Here is a 26,663-nt window from a genome sequence, read left to right as displayed (position 1 = left end):
ATTAGAAAAATATAAAAAATAATTAGAAAAATAATCCTAAATAATATTTAAGAAACTGTTGACTAGACTTTTAATCTGCTCAGAAAAATCCAACATAAACAAACAAACAAACAAACAAACAAATAAATAAATGTTTATTTTAATAAACAAATAGACATGTATTTTTTTTTACACAGACAAAAACAAATGTAAAAAAAAGGGTGAAATTCATTCACAGGCCTAGATCAGAATTTGCAACCAGGTAAAATATAATTAGTAAAAAAATAATAATCACTTTACCCATTTATTCTTGTTCATGTCCGACTGAATGCTTTTACGTCTGATTATATGACCACTTCCTCATACACAGCTGATATAGAAACACAATGTGAGTCCATTAGACCTACAGTACAATAGAGAAATAGTCTTTTGTTGCAGAGTAAATGACCATTAGGGGATTTGATACTCTATTTTATTTAAACTGACGTCACTAACGCCGTATAAAATAGCCAAAACAACGCAGTGCCGATTTTAGTGTCCAGATGATGAGGTGAAGATGGAGAGAGATCTTCTGTCTGCTTTGTTACTTGTGTTGTTCCTGAGTGTCACTGCAGTCTGTGGTGAAGAATACACAGAGAACGTGTCCTGCTCCAACAACCAAACAGCCTTTAATGGCTCATGTTATGAGTTTGTAAACCTGAATCTGAGCTTCGTTAATGCTCAGGCCAGCTGTGAGCGCGGCGGTGGACATCTGGTTTTCATCCGCAACGAAGAAACACAACAGTTTCTCCAGAAACATCTGAATTCGACAGAACACAACTGGTGGATCGGCTTAGTGTCCGCATCCTACAACTCCAGCTCCAATGTTTCTACAGGTAAGATGGAGATCGTGATGTTGGATAGAAGAAATCTGTTGCTCAATTTTCTGCCTTCTAAATGTCTCCTATCGTATTCCACCGTGTGACATTAACACATAAAATGTACATGTGCTTCTCACAGCAGTATTTTTTAAGTGATGGAGTAAAATATACATGTAGTATGATACAGTATATGATCAAGTGTGTGCATATGTTAAAATGGTAGTGTTGCAAAAGGCAGCAGAATAAAAAATAAATACAGAAATTATTAAACATGAAGTAAAATAAGGTACAGAAGTAAACCTAAACTAGTTATTCTGCACATTATGTACTCATGCAAGACTCAGGTAGAATTATTATTATTATTTTTTTTTTACCAATAAATAAATAACCTACACAATGTCGTGGCCTAATGGTTAGAGAGTCTGACTCTTAACCCTAAGGTTGTGGGTTCGAGTCTCGGGGCGGCGATACCACGACTGAGGTGCCCTTGAGCAAGGCAACGAACCCCCTCAACTGCTCCCCGGGCGCCGCAGGATAAATGGTTGCCCACTGCTCCGGGTGTGTGTTCACTGCTGTGTGTGTGTGTTCACTGCTGTGTGTGTGTTCACTGCTGTGTGTGTGTTCACTGCTGTGTGTGTGTGTTCACTGCTGTGTGTGTGTGTTCACTGCTGTGTGTGTGTGTTCACTGCTGTGTGTGTCACGTCACTTTTGTCACTTTCACAACGCATTTTATTAAAAAATAATCTGAAATCTGGAATTTTCTAAAATCTAGTTTGAAGCCAGGAGCAAAGTAAATAATTATAATTATGAGGGGTTTTGTGATGCAAAAGAAGGAATTTCCTGCTTTACAAATTTTTGCTACAATGATGACTATTGACAGATTTATTATTTTTGACTGGGTTTTAATTCCAGTCTCAATAACTAAAAAGCGAGTTGGCTTATAAATATAAATGCCATCCTGGATGTGATGCGCTCTTTTAGCGGAAATTTCAATAACGGCCCTAATATATTTTAATAGAGGGTCCAGGAACATTTATGGATGGATAAAAAATGAATGGCTAAAAACAAAATAGAAAATAAATCTAATTAAATCTGATTAAAATGTTTTTTATCTTTACTTTACATCTATATTTATAAATATATCATTGTGATATAAAAGGAGCCCCAACTGTGGACTCACCGAACAAATAATCTCCATATTTGTCTGACTGTATTCATGACGGATCTAATAACTAACTGAGACTGGGGAAAATCTAACTGCTATATTTGTAGATCTGTTGACGTGGCTGGATGGATCTACTGTAACTGGGAATTGCTCTAACTCGGTGGAAGATGCCGTGCCTGACACCAGCTGTGGCTACATCTCCGACGAATCTGATTTTCGATGTGGAGCGACTACTAACTGCACCCAGGAGTTCTACTTCATCTGCGAGTTTGGTTAGTGCCACGTTGTTCATTATATTTACTCAAGTTTGATACGGGACGCTGGCACACGGCCCACTTTGGGCAGAAAAACTGAACCTGGATCACTTTTATAATGGCAAGGTTATGTTCAAGTTTAAAAGCAAATAGGTTGCTACTGAGAAAAAATGTACATCTTATAAAAAAAAGCTTATTAAGCTCTGCAATGCCTCTAGTTGTGTGGGACTCAATTACAGTAATCATAAACGTTCATTCATTCATTCATTCCCTACCGCTTATCCAAACTTCTCGGGTCACGGGGAGCCTGTGCCTATCTCAGGTGTCATCGGGCATCGAGGCAGGATACACCCTGGACGGAGTGCCAACCAATCCCAGGGCACACACACACACTCTCATTCACTCACACACTCACACACTCACACACTACGGACAATTTTCCAGAGATGCCAATCAACCTACCCTGCATACCATACCTCCACCGGGGGAGGAAACCGGAGTACCCGGAGGAAACCCCCGAGGCACGGGGAGAACATGCAAACTCCACACACACAAGGTGGAGGCCATAAACGTTCATTTCTAACAAATTCTTATGATAGTTCTGTTTCCATCATACGTGAAAGTTACATTAGGAATTTCACATAAAGACAAGAAATTTATTCTCTATACCGATTTAATTGTAAAAGGGCATCTTGGTATGTTTGTTAATAATTTACCTTTCTTTGAGTTTTGATGGCTTTCTGATCCATTAGATATTATGAGAATATGGTGAGGATTTATCATGTGTACCTGTTATTACTCTAAATATTCATAACTGTGTTTGGATTAAACTCTACTCCCACTTTGGGTTCGAATCCCCATCACAAGGATTTATTTTGGTTTGTACCATCACAGGACATTTACTAAAAAATCAGTGTGTGTGTGTGTGAGTGAATGAGAGTGTGTGTGTGCCCTGTGATGGGTTGGCACTCCGTCCAGGGTGTATCCTGCCTCGATGCCCGATGACGCCTGAGATAGGCACAGGCTCCCCGTGACCCGAGAAGTTCGGATAAGCGGTAGGAGATGAATGAATGAATGAATGAATGACTAAACAAACTGATAGCCTGATTTAGGCTGCTACTAAGGACCAGCTCACATTCATGTTCAGGTTTAGTGGCTTATACAGGACCTTTCAATCCGAATAGTGTATTTGTATTCACTTACATCTCTACATTAATGTAAGCCTAAATATAGGTGTAGTTTATTCAGATTCCTGTCTCATGTTCCAATCAAATCCCTCCTTATTTGTCAAACCCAATTTATCTGTATGACATTCATAGATATACTGAATTCTTGCTCAGGTCTGAAGTGTATTTGCATTTATTATGCTTGTTTCAGAGTCAGGACAGAGTTTAGCCTGCATGGACAACCATTCCATGCTGCAGTGTGACTCTGGTCAGGTCCTAGCGGTCAACGAGAGCTTCTATGGCAGGAACACAGCGTACTACTGCATGGCTGCTAACTATTCTCTGTCACAAACATTTGACCAGGACATGTGCAGCTGGGTGGACGTGACACGTACGGTAACAGGTATTGTTTTTTTAAACCCCTCAACTGTATAAATGTAAGTCACCCTGGATGCAAGTCATCTGCAATTATTACTGATAACGTTCATGTGTTTTAGCTGGAAATGTGTATGTAATGTACCTTAAATAAGAAACATGTTGTTTTCAGTGACAAGAAACACTGCAGTGACTACAGTCGCTGTGTTTTTTTGGTCCAAGTGACTGATTGGATCGAATTGTTCTTGACTTCATGCATATTTAGTCGTGTCGAATTTCCCCCAAACCACACGGATTATAAAACAAACACAGCCGCAGCACACGGATATAAAGGGCTTATTGTTCCTCATCAGGGCAGATGTCTTCCAGCAAAAAAACAACGTGACGCAAATACATTTGCAACCTCAACGACCCTAATGGCTCACAAAACTCCATTCCTCTTAAGAGCATGGATGAATTGACAGCATTTAAAAATCAAATATTTACCTGTGATGTTTGGCTTTAGGCCACATCATCCTGTTTGTTTGAGCATGCATCGTTTTGAACATAGTAGGATGTGAAGAGATAATCCTCATCATATCGAGTGTACACTAAAAGCTTATTATGTAACTGTGTCTGATGCAATCATCTCATTCATATGTGACTGTAAGTCTGTTTAATTCGTAGCCGTCTGCGATGGCCATCAAGTGTGCAAGATTCCTGATGCACCAGTATTTGGAGAGCCTTGTCCACAACTGGGAAGTTACCTGTTTGTAAAATATCTCTGCAGAAACGGTTAGAGCCCTACGTGCTTCTTTTTTATGTTTTAAGGCATGAATAAACCTGATATTAGGATATGTTTTTTATTAATGGCATCTCAGGTGCTTCCTGTAATGTGGCTACTTTGTCTACAATGTCTAAAAGAAAAGCAGTGAACAGAATTAGACAGACGAATTAGAATTAGCTTTTTGTATAATATATGTGTGTGTGTGTGTGTGTGTGTGTGTGTGTGTGTGTGTGTGTGTGTGTGTGTGTGTGTGTGTGTGTGTGTGTGTGTGTGTGTGTGTGTGTGTGTGTTTGGATATGTGTGTGTGTGTGTGTGTGTGTGTGTGTGTGTGTTTGGATGGGTGTGTGTGTGTGTGTGTGTATTTGGATGGGTGTGTGGGTGTGTGTGTGTTTGAATGGGTGTGTGTGTGTGTTTGGATGGGTGTGTTGGGTGTGTGTGTGTGTTTGGATGTGTGTGTATGTGTGTGTGAGTGTGTGTGTGTGTGTGTGTGTGTGTGTGTGTGTGAGAGTGTGTGTGTGTGTGTGTGAGTGTGTGTGTGTGTGTGTGTGTGTGTGTGTGTGTGTGTGTGTGTGTGTGTGTGTGTGGGAGTGTATGTGGGTGTGTGTGTGGGAGTATGGGTGTGTGTGTGTGTGTGTGTGTGTGTGTGTGTGGGAGTGTATGTGGGTGTGGGTGTGGGAGTGTGTGTGTGTCTGTGTGTGTGTGTGTGTGTGTGTGTGTGTGTGTGTGTGTGTGTGTGTGTGTGTGTGTGTGTGTGTGTGTGGGAGTGTGTGTGTTTGTGTGTGTGTGTGTTTGTGCGTGTGTGTGGGGGTGTGTGTGTGTGTGTGTGTGTGTGTGTGTGTGTGTGTGTGTGTGTGTGTGTGTGTGTGTGTGTGTGTGTGTGTGTTTTACATAAAATATGCCATCTGCCCTGTGATATTTAGTTTATCGTCATGTGCACGAACCCTTACCACTTGTCCATAGAAAGTTTTACAAGTTTGAGTAAATCTACATTCTTTATTTTACTTTCTGAATGTAGACTCGTCTTCAAATGAAAACAAAAGCTCTTCACAGGTACAAACTTAATGATTTAAACCAAATTCATTATAATCTCAAATAATGCGTTTCATCGCATCACAAAATGTCCTGTTCGTTTTCTGACTCTTTAACTTCTCACGGTGAAAGTTTAAAAGAAACGCTCCAGACGACGACTGCTCATGCAAGGATCTAAGCGACTACTACGATCACGGCATCAAAATCGAGTAAGACGTCGGCTTATTATTTCTTATTGTTTTATGTATTTTTATTGGCAGTTATTTCCTTCGTGCACTTTCTCCTCTCGCTTCTTATTAATGTACTCATATCGTTAACTATCGCATTTTTCTTTTCTTTTTTTTTATCAGTTGTGTTGATAACTGTAATCAAAGAATACTTCCTGGTTTGGACATTATACTAAAACCCCACAAAGATGTGAATAATGGCGAGTGGTATTACGTACAGTGGGATGGACCGGTAAGTTTATAACTACTATAATATGTTCTCATTTAAAATGAATAATTACTCCTGACCTCTAAATGACCGTGTATAAACTTATAAATAGCTTTTCAAGAATTTCTGAACTGTTAGACGCTTTGCATGTACAATTCAATTCAATTCAAGTTTATTTGTATAGCGCTTTTTACAATAGACATTGTCTCAAAGCAGCTTTACAGAACATAAACACAGAGCAGAAGGTAAACATAATTAATGATAAAGGAATTAACGAATAATAAAAGAAATAAGAATTAACAGAATAAAAATTCTAGATTATTATTAGTTGTATATAGTTCACAGTGTGTATGTATTTATTCCCCTATGAGCAAGTCTGAGGTGACTCAGGCAGCAGTGGCAAGGAAAAACTCCCTTAAATTGGTAAAGGAAGAAACCTTGAGAGGAACCGGACTCAAGGGGGAACCCATCCTCATATGGGTGACACTGGGGTGTGATTGTAATATACAGTCAGTTAAATGTTGTATTGGTGTGAGGATCATGGACTTCGGATCTCTTATACAGTATTTTATAAATTATTATTAACGTAACGCATATCAGTATCACTTTATTCCTATTTTAGACTGCTGTGACTCCGTGTAAGAAAGACGACCGCACTGCTACTATACATCTGAGTGCCGTTCTCGGAAACGGTGACACTTTTAATGCTTCAAGTGCTTTTTTGATCAACTTTACACAAGGCATCACTATTGTACTAAAAGGTATGATTCTATAAGTTTTTTCTATAAGTTTTTTTGTGTACATTTATTTTTGCTAATTATTATGATACGATTATTTATTCTTTATTTCTTGCAGGTTATAAAGGTGGAAAGTTAGGTTATGATTGCTACGATGTTGAATTCCCGTCAATCAAAGTACCAACCACCCAAACCACACGCACGACCACCCAAAATTCATCCACTTTTTCCCCACAACAAGAATCACAACCACAATCCACCACCAAAAAACCTCTAACCACAACAACAAGAACAACAGGAACATCAACACAACCCACACCGAACTGTCAGATTTCTCCTTCCACTGGAGATACTCTCACTCCCTTCAAAGTCACGTGCAACGTAGACCCAAATTTTTGCTCTAACAAGCTTTGCAGATTCTACCTGAAAACCTCTAATGGTGAGAGCAGACCTCGTCTTATTATCACAGGCTTAAGTCTAGTTATTATTATTGAAAGAATGACTTGTCGTTTCATCCTCGTTCTGCAGGTGATTTTGTGTATCGTGGCAATCAGAAGATCATGACGAACCTGTTCCTTCCTCAGGGTGTATATGAGCTGATAGTCAACATTAACAATATGGCCGGTCAGACGATCAGCACTACACTCCAAGTTCAAGTCAGTATTATGTTTTTAGTGCTAATATAATTGATCTGTTTGGTTTAGTAACAAAACTTTGGCCATTTAAAAAAAATCTATACTGTATGGTGCTATGTGTTTAGAAATACACAAGGATGAAAATGCTTTTTTGTATCTTCCAATTCCAGGTAACAGACAAAAAAAAAGTGAGTCATGACGCGGTACAGGATCTCGTGTCACAAGCTGCATCTCAGCAGAAAGAAGGGTCGCTTTCAACTGGCATGTTGGCAAAGTTGTTTGGAAGCATTTCCGATAGCCTAAACGACAGTTATTCCGACAATGCGACACAAAAGGTAGCAAAGTTTTCTGCATTCAGACAGACAATAAAATGTGTTGAGAACATTTCGAATTCTGGTGTGAGCACCTTTCCTCACCTCCATCATTTCTTTCTAAAGCTAGTGGAGAGCATGGCTGAAACTTTGTGTGCTGTGGTGTCCCAGGAATGTACAACCTTTATTGATGGCGATATGACCGACATTGCTTCCACTATCCTAAGCCTTGTCTCACTTGAAAAGCAGCAGACACAAAAATCTGAGGTATTAACTATGTTAACTATGTTAATTGTGTGAATACGCAGTATTATGGGGGAAGGCGTGGCCTAATGGTTATAGAGAGTCTGACTCCTAACCCTAAGGTTGTGAGTCTCGGGCCAGCAATACCATGACTGAGGTGCCCTTGAGCCAGGCACCGAACCCCCCCAACTGCATAAAAAGGCTTCCCACTGCTCCGGGTGTGTGTTCACGGTGTGTGTGTGTGTGTGTGTGTGTGCACTTTGGATGGGGTAAACGCAGGGTCACCGTACTTAGCCGTATGTCACGTCACTTTCACTTTCTTTCTTAGCTTGTCTGACCTGTTTTTTTATCCACAGATGGAAGCAACCTGTGTTATTGACAAAATTAGTAAGAAACTATGTCTGTCCGATGGGTACGAAGTGGACAGTGCAGTTTTGCCTCTTGTTTCATCAGCCAGTATTCTCCTCAAACTTACAGCAGAGTCAGACAAACAGGTACCAACAACAAACTACCTATCTAAAAAAACAACCATCAAGCCGAGACTGATGTGATGTTCAGCGATTCTAACAGATGTCTCTTCTTTTACAGATCTCTGGAACAGTAGTAACGTTATTAAACCAAATACAGAGCGCCATGCTCCTTAATAAAACGATAAACACAGAGCCAACGTTGGTCACTACACCGCTGATTAATCTATATGTTAACAGGTAAGCAATATTAAAGTACAAGACTTTTTCCAAAAAACACGTGAGTAGGAATGCATTGTGCCGTGCAATGGACCGGTGTCCTATTCAGAGAATATTCTAACTTAAATACTTGGGACTGGCTTCAGATCAACTATGACACTGACCATAATAAAGGGCAAAGACAAATCATGCTAAACCAAGAAACAAACCAAGGACAGGACAGGAATAGCGACAGGATTAGAACTCATTCATTCATTTTCTACCGCTTATCCGAACTCTCCAGGCAGGATACACCCTGGACGGAGTGCCAACCCATCACAGGGCACACACACACTCTCATTCACTCACACACACTCACACACTACGGACAATTTTCCAGAGATGCCGATCAACCTACCATGCATGTCTTTGGACCGGGGGAGGAAACCGGAGTACCCGGAGGAAACCCCCGAGGCACGGGGAGAACATGCAAACTCCACACACACAAGGCGGAGGCGGGAATCGAACCCCCGACCCTGGAGGTGTGAGGCTAACGTGCTAACCCCTAAGCCGCCGTGCCCCCAGGATTAGAACTGAAAAAACAAAAATGCCACATTTCGTCCGTCACCAATCGAAGGCAAAACTGTGATTGAAAAATAAAATTGAATAGATACAAATATACACGAGAAGTTTTCCTTAGTAATGCCGGTGCTTAGAGAGGTGCATAGAGAGCATTAAGGTAAGCAGGGAAAGCTGAGCAAAAAAGGTGTGACAGAGTTTTGTTTGCATTTTCTCTTTTCTAGAGTGACTCCAGATAATCTCCATAAATTGCAGATCAGTAGTGGGAACACTTCAGCTGCCTTTTCACTCCCAGCTTCAGTTTCAGCTTCGATTCCTTCAAATGAGACGGTGAATTTACGTGTGAGTTTCCTCCTGTTCTGTTCATGTCCTGTGGTACATATTAAACTGTTTTTCTACTTCGGATTATTTTTATAACCCAATCATGTCCTTTTTATACGGTCACAGATGATTAGCTTCGGGATAAACCCTTTTGCTTGGAACAAAGGAAATAATATTAGTGGAAAAGTTGGGAGTCTCTCACTTACCAGGGATGATGGCTCTACTTTTCCAGTGGAAAATCTCAGTGAGGAAATTGAGGTAAAAATCCTCATGTATCCATATAATAAAAAGCCACTATTTCATATTTGTGCTAGTTTTCTGTTTATATTAAGCTCATTACAGGTATAGCATGTATTCTTCCTCGGGGTTGTCTGGTTTCCTCACACATGCTACAATATGGAATTGTGGAATGGTGATTGTAAATTTTCCCTACATATAAATGTTTAGTGTCTCATCCAGGATTTATCCCAAGGATTCAAAGACAGATCATGATCTAAAATTCCATGTAAAAACAGGAAAGGCCAAACACAGCAATACATGACTGATCCAGGCAAAGGCTAAATCCAAAGAGTTGATTTTTTACAAGAAAACATGCAAGAACAACAAAATAGTAATTTCAGTGAAATTGGCAAGACTTCACAATGATTCAGTGTGTAAACTGGCTTCAGGTCATTTATGAATAGGAAGTTGTGTTGGGGGGGGGGGGCACGGTGGCTTAGTGGTTAGCACGTTCGCCTCACACCTCCAGGGTTGGGGGTTCGATTCCCGCCTCCGCCTTGTGTGTGTGGAGTTTGCATGTTCTCCCCGTGCCTCGGGGGTTTCCTCCGGGTACTCCGGTTTCCTCCCCTGGTCCAAAGACATGCATGGTAGGTTGATTGGCATCTCTGGAAAATTGTCCGTAGTGTGTGAGTGTGTGTGTGAGTGAATGAGAGTGTGTGTGTGCCCTGTGATGGGTTGGCATTCCGTCCAGGGTGTATCCTGCCTCGATGCCCGATGACGCCTGAGATAGGCACAGGCTCCCCTGTGAATGAATGAATGAATGAATGAATGAAAGTTGTGTTGAAGGTGCAGTGTGTATTCTACTCAGTCCTTGGATCCTCACCAGGATAAAATGTGTACTGAAGATACCTTTGAAAATTGAGTCTATAACTGTGTCTTCCTGTTTCTAGGTTCTCTTACCATTAGAAGGTGGTGTGGCTACGAACAAAACATTTCTGAACCTGACAAGTTACAGCACTATGGCCATCAACGTGACTGTGCCACACATCTCACTGGTCCTGAAACTGGAGCCTTCAGATAACACATCTTTGATGTTAAATCTAGGCTTTCAATACTATCCCAATGACACCAAATATGTGGCCAAGACCCAGTTCCCTCAACCAGGAGACTCACAAGGTGGAATGTTTTACCATTGTTTTAACATAATGAATAAGAGTGGTGAAGATAGATTTTTACCTGTATTTCTCTACAGCGGGTGGGTATACGTGGGTGCTGAATCCCAAGGATGTAGAACTAGCAGTGGGCGTGTACTATCTGCTAGTGAGGCCTATTGTACCACCGGGTGTGAATTCCTCGAATGCATCAGTGTTTGTCACATCAATTGCTGCAACCTGCAAGTTCTGGAGTGAGCAGAACAGCAGCTGGAGTACATATGGCTGTAGGGTGAGTTACAGGACAACTTGGCATGCGCTTGTTTTATGATTTAAGGTACGGAAAAGAAATCACCATGATCAGTAATGACGTGGTTGTGCTCAGTTTTACCAAAATCCAAAATGTAATCTATTTAAAGAGGTTACTAATGGTTAGCACAATTACCTCAGATCTCCAGGGCTAGGGGTTTGATATCAATGTCGTCCATATACTTCTGGCTTTTCCTCGAGGTACTCCGGTTTCCTCCCCAATCCAAAGACATGCATTGTAGGCTGATTGGCATCTCTAATTTATGTGTAGTGTGTTAATGGGTGTGTATGATTGTGCCCTATGACGGATTAGCACCCTGTTCAACTTGTGCCCCTGAGCCTTCTGGGATAGGCTCCAGGACTGTGGTGATGCTGTGTAGGTTCATCTTTTTCAAGCCAAGCTCTTAGTATGTTTTTTTTCTCATGAGTTCTTCTACTTTTCAGGTTGGCCCTCAGACCACATCACAGGTCACTCAGTGCCTGTGCACTCACCTGACTTCTTTTGGGAGCTCCTTCTTTGTCATGCCCAACATGGTTGATGTGTCTCAAACTGCTCAGCTTTTTTCCACATTTGCCAACAACCCTGTGGTTGTGTGTTTTGTTGGTGCCATATTCCTGGCGTATTTTATAACGGTGATATGGGCACGCAGGAAAGACCTTCAGGACAAGATAAAGGTATAGCAAACAATATAGTGTTGTTTTACATCTAACTATAACCTAAAAAATTGTTAATTAATTAATTGATTGATTGATTGATTGATTGATTGATTGATTGATTGATTGATTGATTGATTGATTGATTAAAAAAGAAAGCAATCTGTATATCAGTTCTCTTGTGATGTCATGTTGAAGGTGAGAATCACAGTGCTGGAGGATAATGACCCATTGGCTGAATACCGTTACTTGGTAGCAGTCGCCACGGGTCATCGCTTTGGAGCTGCCACCACGTCTCACGTCAGTATTCACATTTCCTTCTTCATTACATTAACGGTTCTATGATTGATTTTCCATGATTTACGTAATATTTCAGTTGTATTGTCGCACTCGCAGGTTACGCTGACGTTAACAGGCACTGTTTGGGAGAGTAAGCCTCATCATCTGTCTGATCCAGAAAAACCTGTCTTTACTAGGGGAGGGGTGGACATATTTATACTCACCACTCCTTTTTCACTTGGAGATCTGCAGAGCATCAGGTTGTGGCATGACAACTCTGGCGAGCATCCTGACTGGTAGAGTAAACAGATTTGTCGTTCTTGAATCATTTTGTTGATTATAGCATTACCCCTGAAGTTTGATCCCTTATAGTCAAAACACAATTTCTATTTATCAGGTATGTCAATAGGGTGATGGTGCAGGATCTGGAGACCGGACAGCTATGGAATTTCTTGTGTAACTCATGGCTGGCAATCGATTTAGGGGATTGTGCTCTGGACAAGGTGTTCTCTATAGCATCTGAGACCGAGTTGAAAGGTTTCCAGTGAGTAGCATCATTTTCTCCAAAGAACATTTCTAATAAGAATATCCATCATGGATTTGTGGAGTAGGTATTATTGCTGCCTCACACTTTCAGGGTCCTCCAGGGTTTGACCTGGATGTTCATTGCCATGTGTGCATAGGGTTAGGGTTAGGGTTAGGGTTAGGGTTCCTTTGGGTTCACTAGTTTCTTCCCAAATGTTAAACAAATACAAGTTGGTCGATCAGTCTAAATTGCTTTTTCAGGCTTGTGTTCAATGTTCCCAGGACAGCTTCAGGGTTTACCTTAACATTACATTAGCCAAGATAATGTCGCCCTATTCTAAAATCTCTTCTTTTCCAACCCCCACCTCCAGCAATATCTTTTTCACCAAGACAGCAAAAGACTTGTGTGATGGCCACATCTGGTACTCTGTCTTAAACCGACCTGCGAACAGTAGTTTCACTCGAGTGCAGCGTCTCTCTTGCTGTTTCTCCCTGCTTCTCTGCACCATGTTAACCAGCATCATGTTCTGGGGGGTTCCCAAAAGCCCCTCTGAGCAAAACATGAATTTAGGTACTGATATCTAATGATATTAGGCTTTTTATTTAATTCAGACTCTGGTAGCAATATTTAACCGCTTGCTATGAGTGGATGTATTTTAAAGTATCTTTCTTTACCTGAAGGCACAATAAGCTTCAACATACAGCAAGTGATGATCGGTGTCCAGAGTTCGATTATTATGTTCCCTGTCAACCTCTTGATTGTGACCATATTCAGAAGCACCCGGCCACGGAGAAAGAAAGACGTGGCCATAATTCAGGACTCCAAATCTGGGTCCCCTAAGCAGGAGAAAAAACTTGCAGAGAAATGGCGCATTCAGACCGACATCACTATCGAGATTGTTGTCAAAGTAAGTCTGTTTTAGTAATCAGAACTTCACATGCTGACCTAAACTGTTTAATGAAATCAATGCCTAATATCTACTAAATTAAAAACGATCGTTTCTCAGGAGTTAAAGAAAATAGTTAGCGCCCTGGCTAAGGCAGTGAAGTGTCCTTTTCCGAATGCAGCCCAGGAATCTGAAACAACAGACATCAGCACTTTATTGTTTGTCCTGGAAGACATCATCCGTCAGCAGAATTTCACCGTTAGCAAAGTTTACGGAGAAGATACGGAAAACGATCCGTTCTTAGTATACAAGCTATATCGGCACTATCTCTACAAACAGCTCCGGAATTTAGAAAAAGAGCTGAGGATGATGGGTCCTTCAAAATTCCCAAAGCCAGAGAGATATATTCAGACTGTGCTTCAGGTCCAAGGTATAAAACAATTGCTCGAGCCTTATCTTTACTCCAACCCTATGGGCAACCAGGTGACTATTGCAGACACTGAAGAAAAGAAAAAGAAAAATTGCTTCCAGAAAGGCTTTCCCTGGTGGTTTGTGTTTGTGGGTTGGTTTCTCATTGCGGCAACTAGCGGCGTGTCGGCGTACTTCACCATGATGTACGGGCTGACATACGGAAAAGACCGCTCCATCAGCTGGCTCATTTCTATCTCGGTCTCGTTCTTTGAGAGTTTGTTTGTCACCCAGCCTATAAAAGTAAGACACACTTAATCTTTTTTAATTTCACTTCTTTTAATTACCTCGACTTTTACTCTGAATCATTTGTACCGTATCTATACCTTGTATATTGCAGGTCCTAGGATTTGCGATCTTCTTTGCCCTAGTGGTGAAAAATATCGAAAGTAACGATGAGAATTATTTTACTATGTTAAAGGACATGACACTTACCTACTCAGGTACCTGCAGAACATACCGTAATATCTTCCTACTGATTCATCGTCTCTTTAAGGCTTTATATACAAAATTAAAAAGAAAGAAATAAAAGCTATGCTCCTGTTTACAGACGATCCCGATGATATCCGAATTTCCAGAAGGGATAGCACATGCAGCTTCTACCAGCCTCCTCCGATTAGCGACATTGAGAAAATGAAGAGAAACTATTTAAAAAATCAGAAAGCTATTGCTTTAATCAAAGAAATCATCAGTAAGACGAAATGACGATTTGCTTCTACTTTATTATAGATAAAATGAACAGGCAGTTTAAACATGTTTGTTTTCTACACAGTTTACCTAGTGTTTCTGTGCGTACTACTCCTGGCTACGTACGGTCAGCGTGATCCAAACGCTTATTATCTCACACAACACATTCAGCAGAGCTTCAGCAACGGTATCAGCGACAGCATGAGTGCCGGTGACGTGTTCACTTGGGCGAACGGCGTCCTCATCGGCAATCTCTACGGACAACGTCCAGGTTTTGTCTCCACCTTAATACGAAAGAGTGGTTGGGACAAATGCATTGCTTGAAAAACACCATCCTTGATTAAGGCTTTAATCTCTAATCTGTTTCATTTCTACCATCTCAGGCTTCATCACAGATGGAAACTCAAAGCTTGTGGGAAGTGCGCGTATGCGTCAGATTCGAGTGAACAAGGACTCGTGCAGAATTTCTAGAGTCATGAAACATCTTGTTCATGATTGTAATGCACCATATTCGTGGAATATCGAAGATATGGGCTCCTATGGTCCAGGATGGAATAGTTCAATGGGTGTAAATATGACTGAAACCCTCCTTATGTCCTGGCAATACCAAACCCAGTCTAAACTCAAGGGAAACCCTATCTGGGGCACAATGGCTTTCTACAGAGGTGGAGGTTTTGTACTGGACATGGGTCTTGACCCGGAGCAAGCAAGCAGGTGAAAACATCCTCAAGATGATCTATAACAAGATGTGTGTGCACATCTACTGTAGCTACTACACTACTGTAGCTAACCTTAACAAATTATGGGTACCGGATTGAAAGTGCAGAGACAAGCACCAGAGAGTCTTTTGGTTACTGGAAATGGATGTCTTGTCTTAGGAATGTAACCAAATTCTAATCCATTTTTGGGGTTGAACAGATATGTTTTAGAACATATTATCTGTTCAACCTCAAAAATGTATTAGAATGTGGGAAGAAGCTGGAGAACCTGGAGGAAGCCCATTTAGAATGGTCCAGGTTCCCCAGCTTTTTCCCACAGTCCAAAGGCATGCGTTGTAGGCTAATTGGCATCTCTGAATAGTTTGTGGTGTACGATTGTGTGATTGTGCCGTGTATTAGATTGGCACCTTGTCCAAGTTGTGCCCAAACTTAAGCCCAGATCACCAATGGGAAAGATTCCAGGCTCCCTGAGACCCTGTGTAAAATACACTAAAGTACAGAAAATAGATAGATGGATGGATCCCAGTTCTCTCTCACTCTCTTTACAGCATGCTACAGTACCTGTTTAACAACACATGGTTAGATGTATACACACGGGCGATCTTCATCGAGTTCACGGTATACAACGCAAACGTCAACCTCTTCTGTATTGTAACACTGATGCTAGAAACCACTGCAGTGGGTAAGGAAAAGGATTCTACTATAATATTATTTTAAATACAGAAAGCTAAGTTAAAAAGAGGATGTCTTTATGGTGTATATGTTTTTACAGGAGCGTTCCAATACAGCAGCAAGCTGCAAACGTTACGTCTTTACGAGACCACCGATGGCATTAATATAGTGGCATCTGAGGTCATTTATTTCCTTTTCATTCTCTATTATATGTTTTTGCAGGTAAGCTCTTTATTTTATAGTAAAAAAAACCCACAAGGCCAGTTGTCCACTGTTGAATTAAATCGGAAACTAAGTACATGTTTGTTTGAACAGATCAAGAAGATCAAGCAAGAGAAACTGCAGTACTTCAGGAGCAAGTATAACCTTTTAGAGCTAGCTATCATTCTTTTAAGTTTGGCTGCATTGGGTGCAATTATCGACAGAACCGTTCAGGGAAACCAAGAACTGAAGTATTTTCAGGAGCACAAAGACCAGTGAGTTGACAAGGATGCATTTCATGTATCAACATCAACATGCAAAATAGAACATTTCAGAAGTTCCTTTCTTGTTTTTGTTTTTTTTGCATTAGATTTCCGAGCTTCTACAGCACAGCCTCAGCAGACTCATGTCTGGGGAACATTTTGGCTTTCCTGATTCTTATGGCAACCGTCAAAATGTGGCATCTGATGCGCCTCAACTCCAAACTCAACTTGATCACCTGCACGCTGCGACGGGCCTGGAACGACATCTCCAGCTTCATCGTGGTCCTAATCATCATGGTTCTAGCCTACTCCATTGTGGTGAGGATCCAAAAACTGACGCACTTCAAAAGATAAATATAAAATCATTACGTTCTATCGTATGGATCCAGGGATGCGGTTTGATTCTGAGCTTTGGGTTACTGTCTGTAGAGTTTTGTATGTCGTTCCATGTTGTCTTTGTGGGATTCCTCCAGCTTTCCAACTTTCTGTAAACATCCTACATGCAAGAAAAGCCTAAATTTCAAATGTCTTGAATAAAAGAATTGAATTAATGTAGTATTTCTTATTAAAAGGTAGGAAAGTAAGAAACCAAACCGATATATCAAAGTCTTTATTTCTAATTTTAGCTCAATCTAAATTTAGTGGTAGATGTTGTAAAATTTTAAGCATTTATTTATAGCAAGAAACAAAACGATTAATTAATTAACGATTAATTGAGTAAGTAAAAATTCAAAGCTTGAAATTAGAGGGATTATTAAAATCCTGTATTTGGTTTTTTGACTTTATAATAAAATACTTTTTTTTTTTTGCAGTATATTAGGTGGATTTGTGACTCCAAAGTGCCCCTAGCGTTGAATGTGTGTAATTTATCCTCCATTAAGGCTCAACACCACCTCCACAATAACCACAATAATGTGGGAGAAAAAGAATCCTAATTATTGCTGAAATGATTTCTTTCTTAGAGCAATTTGCTGTTTGGTTGGATTCTGTACACATACAAGACTCTTCAAGACTCTGCCTTGGCCATTATTGCCTTACAGCTTGGCATATTTGATTACGAACAGGTAGGAGACACGTCCATCCTGATCTTTCTAACTATTAGTTGAGCAACTGTCAGCTGCCTAATTTGTCTCTGCGTCTCATCTCTATTGTGTAGGTCCTGAATCTGAACCCAATTCTTGGTTCGTTCCTAATTCTCTCTTGTGTCCTGTTCATGACATTCGTGGTGCTGAATCTTTTTATCTCAGTCGTCCTCGAGGCGTTCAGTCACGAGCAGAAGCACTACAAGGTAACTTACAACAACATAACATACATCTCATAGATACACACACAGAAGGGCAGGCACAGACACACAGAGACAGACACACACACAGACAGACAGACACACACACAGAGACAGAGACAGACACACACACACAGACAGACACACACACAGACAGACACACACACAGACAGACACACACACAGACAGACACACACACAGACAGACACACACACACACACACAGAGACAGACACACACACACACACACACAGAGACAGACACACTCACAGAGACAGACACACTCACACACAGACAGACAGACACACACACACACACAGACAGACAGACAGACAGACACACACACACACACACAGACAGACAGACAGACAGACACACACACAGAGACACACACACACACACACACACACACAGAGACAGACACACACAGAGAGACCGAGACACACACACAGAGACAGACACACACACACACACACACAGACAGACACACACAGAGACAGACACACACACAGACAGACAGACAGACAGACACACACACACACACACACACACACAGAGACAGACAGACAGACAGACACACACACACAGACAGATATTTGTTCCAAACAAGGCGTAACAAAGTGATGCTAACTGATCTGGAGTAGGTGTGGTCGAGTCCAGAAGGTTTCATAGCTTCATATCTAACTGCTCAGGGATCAGTACCTCTAATCTGATACAGATACAAGGTGAATCTTTCTCACAAGCTTTATAAACATCTTTTAAATATTATTTGAACACCTTAATGATCTGCATATCCTTAATGACCCTTGCTTCAGTGGATAATCTCATCTCGATGCTGTAAAACTACGCCGAAGTTCTCCTGCTATGATCACAAACACACTGTCCTCATCCGCTCATCTGTTTTCCACACACATTTGTTTAATGTCTAAAGAAACAGAATCGATTTGCTATTTTGTTCAAATCTCTTTACCTCCAGCCATCAGAAGAGGAGGAAATAGTAGACCTGATGATTATGAAGATATGCAGAGCCTTTGGAATCCCAGTCAAGAAGAAATGATGAAGAAAAGCAAACTTACACCTTGTTATGTTTCATATGTAGCTGCTGAAGATGAATAAACTCTTCAGTGAGAAACTTTTGCCTTTCATTTCTACTAATAAAAAAAAAGAAACTGTTAAAAAAAAGTCTATTAGTGAGTTTTATTTGCTTTATTTAAACAGTTTATTTGTGAATGAAAAAAGTGTAAATCCAGAAGATGCAAATCAATAAAATCATGAGTACATGGGAGCTGTTTTTGGGCATTGTACTTTTTTATTTAAGTGATATTACATGGGTGCAGATACGGATACAAAAAAAAAAAAACCAAGAACGGCAAACGAAACGACCGATGAGAGATGTGATACTTGACTAAAAATGCGGGAAGAGAGAAGAAACCCGAACATCCTCGTTTTAGCCAAGATTGTGTCAGTCCATGTCAGGATCTAAAGTTCATTTCTTCTCCTTTTTGTCATCTTTCTTAGCTGCAGAATCAGCCTTGTCCTTGTCCTTGTCTTTCTCCTTGTCTTCTTTCTTCTCCTTCTTGCTGTCGTCCTTCTCCTGGCCCTCTTTCTTCTCTGCGTCGCGGTTTGCTATCTTGTTGTTGATGAGGTTGTGGAGGGCCACCACGGAGCGGATCAACGACGCCAGGTAGACCACCAGCATCTGGTCGTTGGTCTTGAGATAGAAGGACTTTATGAACTCCTGCAAGTTGACGTCTGGTAACAAATTGAAGACGTCCTGCAGCTGGTAGATGATCTGGTGGTTGATGGGTAGCTTTCCTGTAGCGACCTTCTCCAGGTAGCTCTTGATTTCTAACAGTTTGGAGTTCAGACCTTTGAGGCCGTGGACCTGGTTAGTGATGCGCTGAGACAGAGTGCCTACGGTGGTGTCCTTGATGTCTCTGTGAAATAGCATGAGAAAGTCCACATCTTTAGCCTCAGCCATTTGTGGCTATACAGCTAGGTCAAAATTAAAAGTTATACGTTTATCGAAATGGGGAGAATTTTCGTAGTATTTTAAAATATATTACGGCGAGTATTAGATTTAATGTGTTCAATGATGATATGAAACATCGTTCTCGCTCAGTGTTGAGATTTTGTGCCAGATTTTGCAGAGGAAATTCCCCAAAATGCTAAACCCGCTGCTATCTGGTGTCAACCTGAGGGTTTATTTACTTATTTATTTATTAATTAAACACTGGATTGCAGTCAGCTGAGCTCCGTTTTTACGCTACTAAAATAAAGTTGTTGTTTTTTTTACCTCTTAGATACATTTTATTAAAAGGAAACGAAAAATTCTTTACGTTTTAGTTTCTGAGATTATAACTAAAGTAAATGCTGCTCCTGAGAGTCAAACACTTTGCTACGAATAAAGCCTGATATCAGCGACTAAACCCTAAAACCTCGGCACAGCTCACCGGAGCAAATGTTCGACGCCGACTTCCTCGGCCTCTTCGGCTCCGATCTCACTGGTAACGTGCTCGAATGTTTTTGACGTCGGGGTTCCGTCCTGGAGGGGACAGAAAACGAAGAGGACGACAGATGACAATATCTGTATATTGATTTTATCTACTCATATGTAGTGAGCACATCAATCTTGCTGCTGTTTTTATTTAGACAGTGACAGATGGGAAGAGAATGAATAGAATGAAAGTGTAATAATAATTACATCGTGCACTTCCTCCACAGAGATGTAGGCTTCGGTTGGCAGGCCCAAGTCTTTGGGCTTCACATCGATAATGACTAAAACCTATAAAAAAACAACAAAAAAAAAACAAACGTGCAGCGTTACAGGAGTCGAAAGATGTGCTATGTTAAGAGATGATCTAGTCGGCGTACATACAGAGTTTGCGCAGTACTGCTTCATGAGCTCGTTGATTGCGATGTCGTTCTTGTGCAGTTTCGGGCCTGTGTGGTACCAACCGACTATTCGTTCTCTGGCTGAAAGAGACAGATAATTATTTATGCTCTGATCTGTGATCACTACACTGTAACACTACAGCATGTGGTACTGTATGAAGCACTAACCATTGACTTTCTTAAACATCCCATACATGTTCTCCAGGTAATCGTGGTCCAGGAACCACACCGAGTCGTCCTTATCGTCTTCATCAAAAGGTACTGTTAAAGGATGTCAAGTGGTGTGTGTTAAATATGGGGTGGGACTGAAACGGTCACACACACACACACACACACACACACACACACACACACACACACACACAGAGAGACACACAGACACACACAGTCAGACGCACACACAGAGACACACACACAGAGACACACACACAGAGACAGACACACACAGAGACAGACACACACAGAGACAGACACACACAGAGACAGACACACACAGAGACAGACACACACAGAGACAGACACACACAGAGACAGACACACACAGAGACAGACAGACACACACAGACAGACACACACAGACAGACAGACACACACACACAGACAGACACACACACACACAGACAGACACACACACACAGACAGACAGACACACACACACAGACAGACACACACACACAGACAGACACACACACACAGACAGACACACACACACAGACAGACACACACACAGACAGACACACACACAGACAGACACAGACAGACAGACACAGACAGACAGACACACACACAGACAGACAGACACACACACAGACAGACAGACACACACACAGACAGACAGACAGACACACACACAGACAGACAGACACACACACAGACAGACACACACACAGACAGACAGACAGACACACACAGACAGACACACACACAGACAGACACACACACACACAGACAGACAGACACACACACAGACAGACACACACACACACAGACAGACACACACACACACAGACACACACACACACAGACACACACACACACAGACAGACACACACACAGACAGACACACACACAGACAGACACACACACAGACAGACACACACACAGACACACACACACACAGACACACACACAGACACACACACACACACAGACACACACACACACAGACAGACACACACACACACAGACAGACACACACACACACAGACAGACACACACACACACAGACAGACACACACACACAGACAGACACACACACACAGACAGACACACACACAGACAGACACACACACAGACAGACACACACACAGACAGACACACACACACAGACAGACACACACACACAGACAGACACACACACACAGACAGACACACACACACAGACAGACACACACACAGACAGACACACACACACAGACAGACACACACACAGACAGACACACACACAGACAGACACACACACACACAGACAGACACACACACACACAGACAGACACACACACACACAGACAGACACACACACACACAGACAGACACACACACACACAGACAGACACACACACACACACAGACAGACACACACACACACAGACAGACACACACACACACAGACAGACACACACACACACAGACAGACACACACACACAGACAGACACACACACACACAGACAGACACACACACACACAGACAGACACACACACACAGACACACACACACACAGACAGACACACACACACACAGACACACACAGACAGACACACACACACACAGACAGACACACACACACACACACAGACACACACAGACACACACACACACACACACAGACACACACACACAGACACACACACACAGACACAGACACACACACACACACACAGACACACACACACACACAGACAGACACACACACAGACAGACACACACACAGACAGACACACACACAGACAGACACACACACAGACAGACACACACACACAGACACACACACACAGACACACACACACAGACAGACACACACACAGACACACACACACAGACACACACACACACAGACACACACACACACAGACACACACACACAGACACACACACACACAGACACACACACACCCACCTGCAAAGCTGTTAGACACATCGAGAACCTTTTTGTGCCAAGAACCCAGCAGCACACCGACGACTCGTTTCTGGCTCCCAACTTTTCCAATTCTGCAGGTGATGAAAAACAAGATATTGGGATCAGCGTGAAACATCATGAGCTGCGTTGTGACACTGAGCTGGAGGTGACACTGAGCTCGAGGTGACACTGAGCTCGAGGTGACACTGAGCTCGAGGTGACACTCAGCTCGAGGTGACACTCAGCTCGAGGTGACACTCAGCTCGAGGTGACACTCAGCTCGAGGTGACACTCAGCTGGAGGTGACACTCAGCTGGAGGTGACACTCAGCTGGAGGTGACACTCAGCTGGAGGTGACACTCAGCTGGAGGTGACACTCAGCTGGAGGTGACACTGAGCTGGAGGTGACACTCAGCTGGAGGTGACACTGAGCTGGAGGTGACACTCAGCTGGAGGTGACACTGAGCTGGAGGTGACACTCAGCTGGAGGTGACACTCAGCTGGAGGTGACACTCAGCTGGAGGTGACACTCAGCTGGAGGTGACCGACATTATGGTGTAATGATGTGATTTAAAACTCTGAGGAACATCAGATCCAGAGGAAGCTTTGTCTAAAAATTATTTCAGACTATTTCTGCTTCTATCAACAGAATCCTCGTGCATAATGTTCTAAAGTTTAGTGAGTGGAAAAAAGTATTAGACTCTCTCTCTCTCCGCGTCTCTCAGTCTCTCTCTCTCTCTCTCTGTCCGCGTCTCTCACTCTCTCTCCGCGTCTCACACTCTCTCTCTGCGTCTCACACACTCTCTCCGCGTCTCACACACTCTCTCTCTCTCTCCGCGTCTCACACACTCTCTCTCTCTCCGCGTCTCACACACTCTCTCTCTCTCCGCGTCTCACACACTCTCTCTCTCTCCGCGTCTCACACACTCTCTCTCTCTCCGCGTCTCACACACTCTCTCTCTCTCTCTCTGCGTCTCACACACACTCTCTCTCTCTCTCTCTCCGCGTCTCACACACTCTCTCTCTCTCTCTCTCCGCGTCTCACACACTCTCTCTCTCTCTCTCTCCGCGTCTCACACACTCTCTCTCTCTCTCCGCGTCTCACACACTCTCTCTCTCTCCGCGTCTCACTCACTCTCTCTCTCTCCGCGTCTCACACTCTCTCTCTCTCTCCGCGTCTCACACACTCTCTCTCTCTCCGCGTCTCACACACTCTCTCTCTCTCCGCGTCTCACACACTCTCTCTCTCTCCGCGTCTCACACACTCTCTCTCTCTCCGCGTCTCACACACTCTCTCTCTCTCCGCGTCTCACACACTCTCTCTCTCTCCGCGTCTCACACACTCTCTCTCTCTCCGCGTCTCACACACTCTCTCTCTCTCTCCGCGTCTCACACACTCTCTCTCTCCGCGTCTCACACACTCTCTCTCTCTGCGTCTCACACACTCTCTCTCTCTCCGCGTCTCACACACTCTCTCTCTCTCTCCGCGTCTCACACACTCTCTCTCTCTCCGCGTCTCACACACTCTCTCTCTCCGCGTCTCACACACTCTCTCTCTCTCCGCGTCTCACACACTCTCTCTCTCTCTCTGCGTCTCACACTCTCTCTCTCTCTGCGTCTCACACTCTCTCTCTCTGCGTCTCACACTCTCTCTCTCTGCGTCTCACACTCTCTCTCTCTCTCTCCGCGTCTCACACACTCTCTCTCTCCGCGTCTCACACACTCTCTCTCTCCGCGTCTCTCACACTCTCTCTCTCTGCGTCTCACACTCTCTCTCTCCGCGTCTCACACTCTCTCTCTCCGCGTCTCACACTCTCTCTCTCCGCGTCTCACACTCTCTCTCTCCGCGTCTCACACACTCTCTCTCTCTGCGTCTCACACACTCTCTCTCTCTCCGCGTCTCACACTCTCTCTCTCTCTCCGCGTCTCACACACTCTCTCTCTCTCTCCGCGTCTCACACACTCTCTCTCTCTCTCTGCGTCTCACACACTCTCTCTCTCTCCGCGTCTCACACACTCTCTCTCTCTCCGCGTCTCACACACTCTCTCTCTCTCCGCGTCTCACACACTCTCTCTCTCTCCGCGTCTCACACACTCTCTCTCTCTCCGCGTCTCACACACTCTCTCTCTCTCCGCGTCTCACACACTCTCTCTCTCTCCGCGTCTCACACACTCTCTCTCTCTCCGCGTCTCACACACTCTCTCTCTCTCCGCGTCTCACACACTCTCTCTCTCTCCGCGTCTCACACACTCTCTCTCTCTCCGCGTCTCACACACTCTCTCTCTCTCCGCGTCTCACACACACTCTCTCTCTCTCCGCGTCTCACACACTCTCTCTCTCTCCGCGTCTCACACACTCTCTCTCTCCGCGTCTCTCACACTCTCTCTCTCTCCGCGTCTCACACACTCTCTCTCTCTCTGCGTCTCACACTCTCTCTCTCTCTGCGTCTCACACTCTCTCTCTCTGCGTCTCACTCTCTCTCTCTGTGAGTCTCACTCTCTCTCTCTCTGCGTCTCACTCTCTCTCTCTCTCCGCGTCTCTCACACTCTCTCTCTCTGCGTCTCACACTCTCTCTCTCCGCGTCTCACACACTCTCTCTCTCTCTCCGCGTCTCACACACTCTCTCTCTCTCTCCGCGTCTCACACACTCTCTCTCTCTCTCCGCGTCTCACACACTCTCTCTCTCTCTCCGCGTCTCACACACTCTCTCTCTCTCTCCGCGTCTCACACACTCTCTCTCTCTCTCTGCGTCTCACACTCTCTCTCTCTCTGCGTCTCACTCTCTCTCTCTCTCTCTGCGTCTCACACTCTCTCTCTGCGTCTCACACTCTCTCTCTGCGTCTCACACTCTCTCTCTCTGCGTCTCACACTCTCTCTCTCTGCGTCTCACACACTCTCTCTCTCCGCGTCTCACACACTCTCTCTCTCCGCGTCTCACACTCTCTCTCTCTGCGTCTCACACTCTCTCTCTCTCTCCGCGTCTCACACTCTCTCTCTCTCTCTCTCCGCGTCTCACACTCTCTCTCTCTCCGCGTCTCACACACTCTCTCTCTCTGCGTCTCACACTCTCTCTCTCTCCGCGTCTCACACTCTCTCTCTCTCCGCGTCTCACACACTCTCTCTCTCCGCGTCTCACACTCTCTCTCTCTCTCTCTCTCTCCGCGTCTCACACACTCTCTCTCTCTCTCAGCGTCTCACACACTCTCTCCGTGCCCCCCTCTTTATATACACTACATATAGATCAGAGTATATGTATACACCCCCCCCCCCCCAAATTACATACAACTCGGTTGAAGCTTTCAGTTTGTTTAATAAGAGTCCAGTTAAGAGTCAGCGGAGATGAAAATAAAACATTTATGCACTTTTATAGAAATAAATAAATAAACTATATATTATTTATCTGTAATCAGTGTAATTCTGCTGATAAATAACTAATGATAAGTAAGACAGATAACAAACACAACCAGAGAGCGAGAGAACAGTTTAACACCTAATATTAATGTCGGTGTTAATAAGTGCCATTTAAAGGGAGAGCCTGTTAGCATGTTAGCATATTAGCTTAGCAACAAGCGACAGTGAGTTAACAAAAAAATGTTCATTGTCAGCTGATAAAGTATAATTACCTGTTAAAATGGTCTACAACACTCAGCAGGACCAGGGGATGGACGACCACCTTCTCTACAGCCAAATCCGGCATTGTGAGAAACTTAACACTAAAATATTTATTTACAAAAATGACAAACACTTTCCTCAGTAGTGACCGTTAAACCAGTGGAAACGCTGCTGCGGCTATTCTACTTCCGCTTCCGGTTAG

The 26,663-nt window shown here is 43.2% G+C and overlaps 2 protein-coding genes across 2 annotated transcripts; one reads left to right on the top strand and one right to left on the bottom strand.

Annotated features, from left to right (window-relative positions):
- Positions 1 to 516: 516 nt before the first annotated feature.
- pkd1l2b (polycystic kidney disease 1 like 2b) lies at positions 517 to 19,228 on the top strand. The gene is made up of 36 exons (XM_047810365.1): positions 517 to 854; positions 2,112 to 2,276; positions 3,636 to 3,827; positions 4,466 to 4,573; positions 5,581 to 5,615; positions 5,727 to 5,803; positions 5,945 to 6,053; positions 6,652 to 6,790; positions 6,885 to 7,205; positions 7,295 to 7,422; positions 7,572 to 7,736; positions 7,839 to 7,979; positions 8,312 to 8,449; positions 8,544 to 8,662; positions 9,424 to 9,541; positions 9,647 to 9,778; positions 10,690 to 10,915; positions 10,992 to 11,182; positions 11,644 to 11,874; positions 12,052 to 12,153; positions 12,250 to 12,428; positions 12,530 to 12,676; positions 13,029 to 13,228; positions 13,339 to 13,565; positions 13,665 to 14,255; positions 14,353 to 14,455; positions 14,563 to 14,703; positions 14,785 to 14,970; positions 15,083 to 15,413; positions 15,967 to 16,100; positions 16,191 to 16,312; positions 16,406 to 16,566; positions 16,662 to 16,872; positions 17,517 to 17,618; positions 17,711 to 17,842; positions 18,812 to 19,228. Exons 1-36 carry the CDS (start codon positions 536 to 538, stop codon positions 18,890 to 18,892), a joined length of 6,204 nt encoding a protein of 2,067 aa, XP_047666321.1. The 5' UTR covers positions 517 to 535; the 3' UTR covers positions 18,893 to 19,228.
- psmd7 (proteasome 26S subunit, non-ATPase 7) lies at positions 19,027 to 26,663 on the bottom strand. The gene is made up of 7 exons (XM_027136605.2): positions 26,473 to 26,663; positions 22,849 to 22,940; positions 20,899 to 20,991; positions 20,714 to 20,811; positions 20,540 to 20,620; positions 20,289 to 20,380; positions 19,027 to 19,772 (listed from the first exon to the last, which is right to left on the bottom strand). The coding sequence occupies exons 1-7, from the start codon at positions 26,544 to 26,546 to the stop codon at positions 19,322 to 19,324; spliced, it is 981 nt and encodes a 326-aa protein (XP_026992406.1). The 5' UTR covers positions 26,547 to 26,663; the 3' UTR covers positions 19,027 to 19,321.

Source organism: Tachysurus fulvidraco, chromosome 2 (assembly GCF_022655615.1).
Source record: "Tachysurus fulvidraco isolate hzauxx_2018 chromosome 2, HZAU_PFXX_2.0, whole genome shotgun sequence".
Lineage (NCBI taxonomy): Eukaryota > Metazoa > Chordata > Actinopteri > Siluriformes > Bagridae > Tachysurus > Tachysurus fulvidraco.
The sequence above is the reverse complement of the archived record's forward strand: the minus strand, read 5'-3'. Positions and strand labels throughout refer to the sequence as shown.

What these genes read in the sequence shown, in the direction of transcription:
- pkd1l2b (XM_047810365.1), top strand. Translation starts at nt 536, where the DNA reads ATGGAGAGAGATCTTCTGTCTGCTTTGTTACTTGTGTTGTTCCTGAGT. An exon ending in ATGAGACGGTGAATTTACGT is followed by an intron (nt 9,542 to 9,646) that starts GTGAGTTTCCTC and finishes ATACGGTCACAG; the next exon opens with ATGATTAGCTTCGGGATAAA. An exon ending in ATCTCAGTGAGGAAATTGAG is followed by an intron (nt 9,779 to 10,689) that starts GTAAAAATCCTC and finishes TCCTGTTTCTAG; the next exon opens with GTTCTCTTACCATTAGAAGG.
- psmd7 (XM_027136605.2), bottom strand. Translation starts at nt 26,546, where the DNA reads ATGCCGGATTTGGCTGTAGAGAAGGTGGTCGTCCATCCCCTGGTCCTG. An exon ending in GATGTTTAAGAAAGTCAATG is followed by an intron (nt 20,812 to 20,898) that starts GTTAGTGCTTCA and finishes TGTCTCTTTCAG; the next exon opens with CCAGAGAACGAATAGTCGGT. An exon ending in CTGTGGAGGAAGTGCACGAT is followed by an intron (nt 20,381 to 20,539) that starts GTAATTATTATT and finishes TGTCCCCTCCAG; the next exon opens with GACGGAACCCCGACGTCAAA.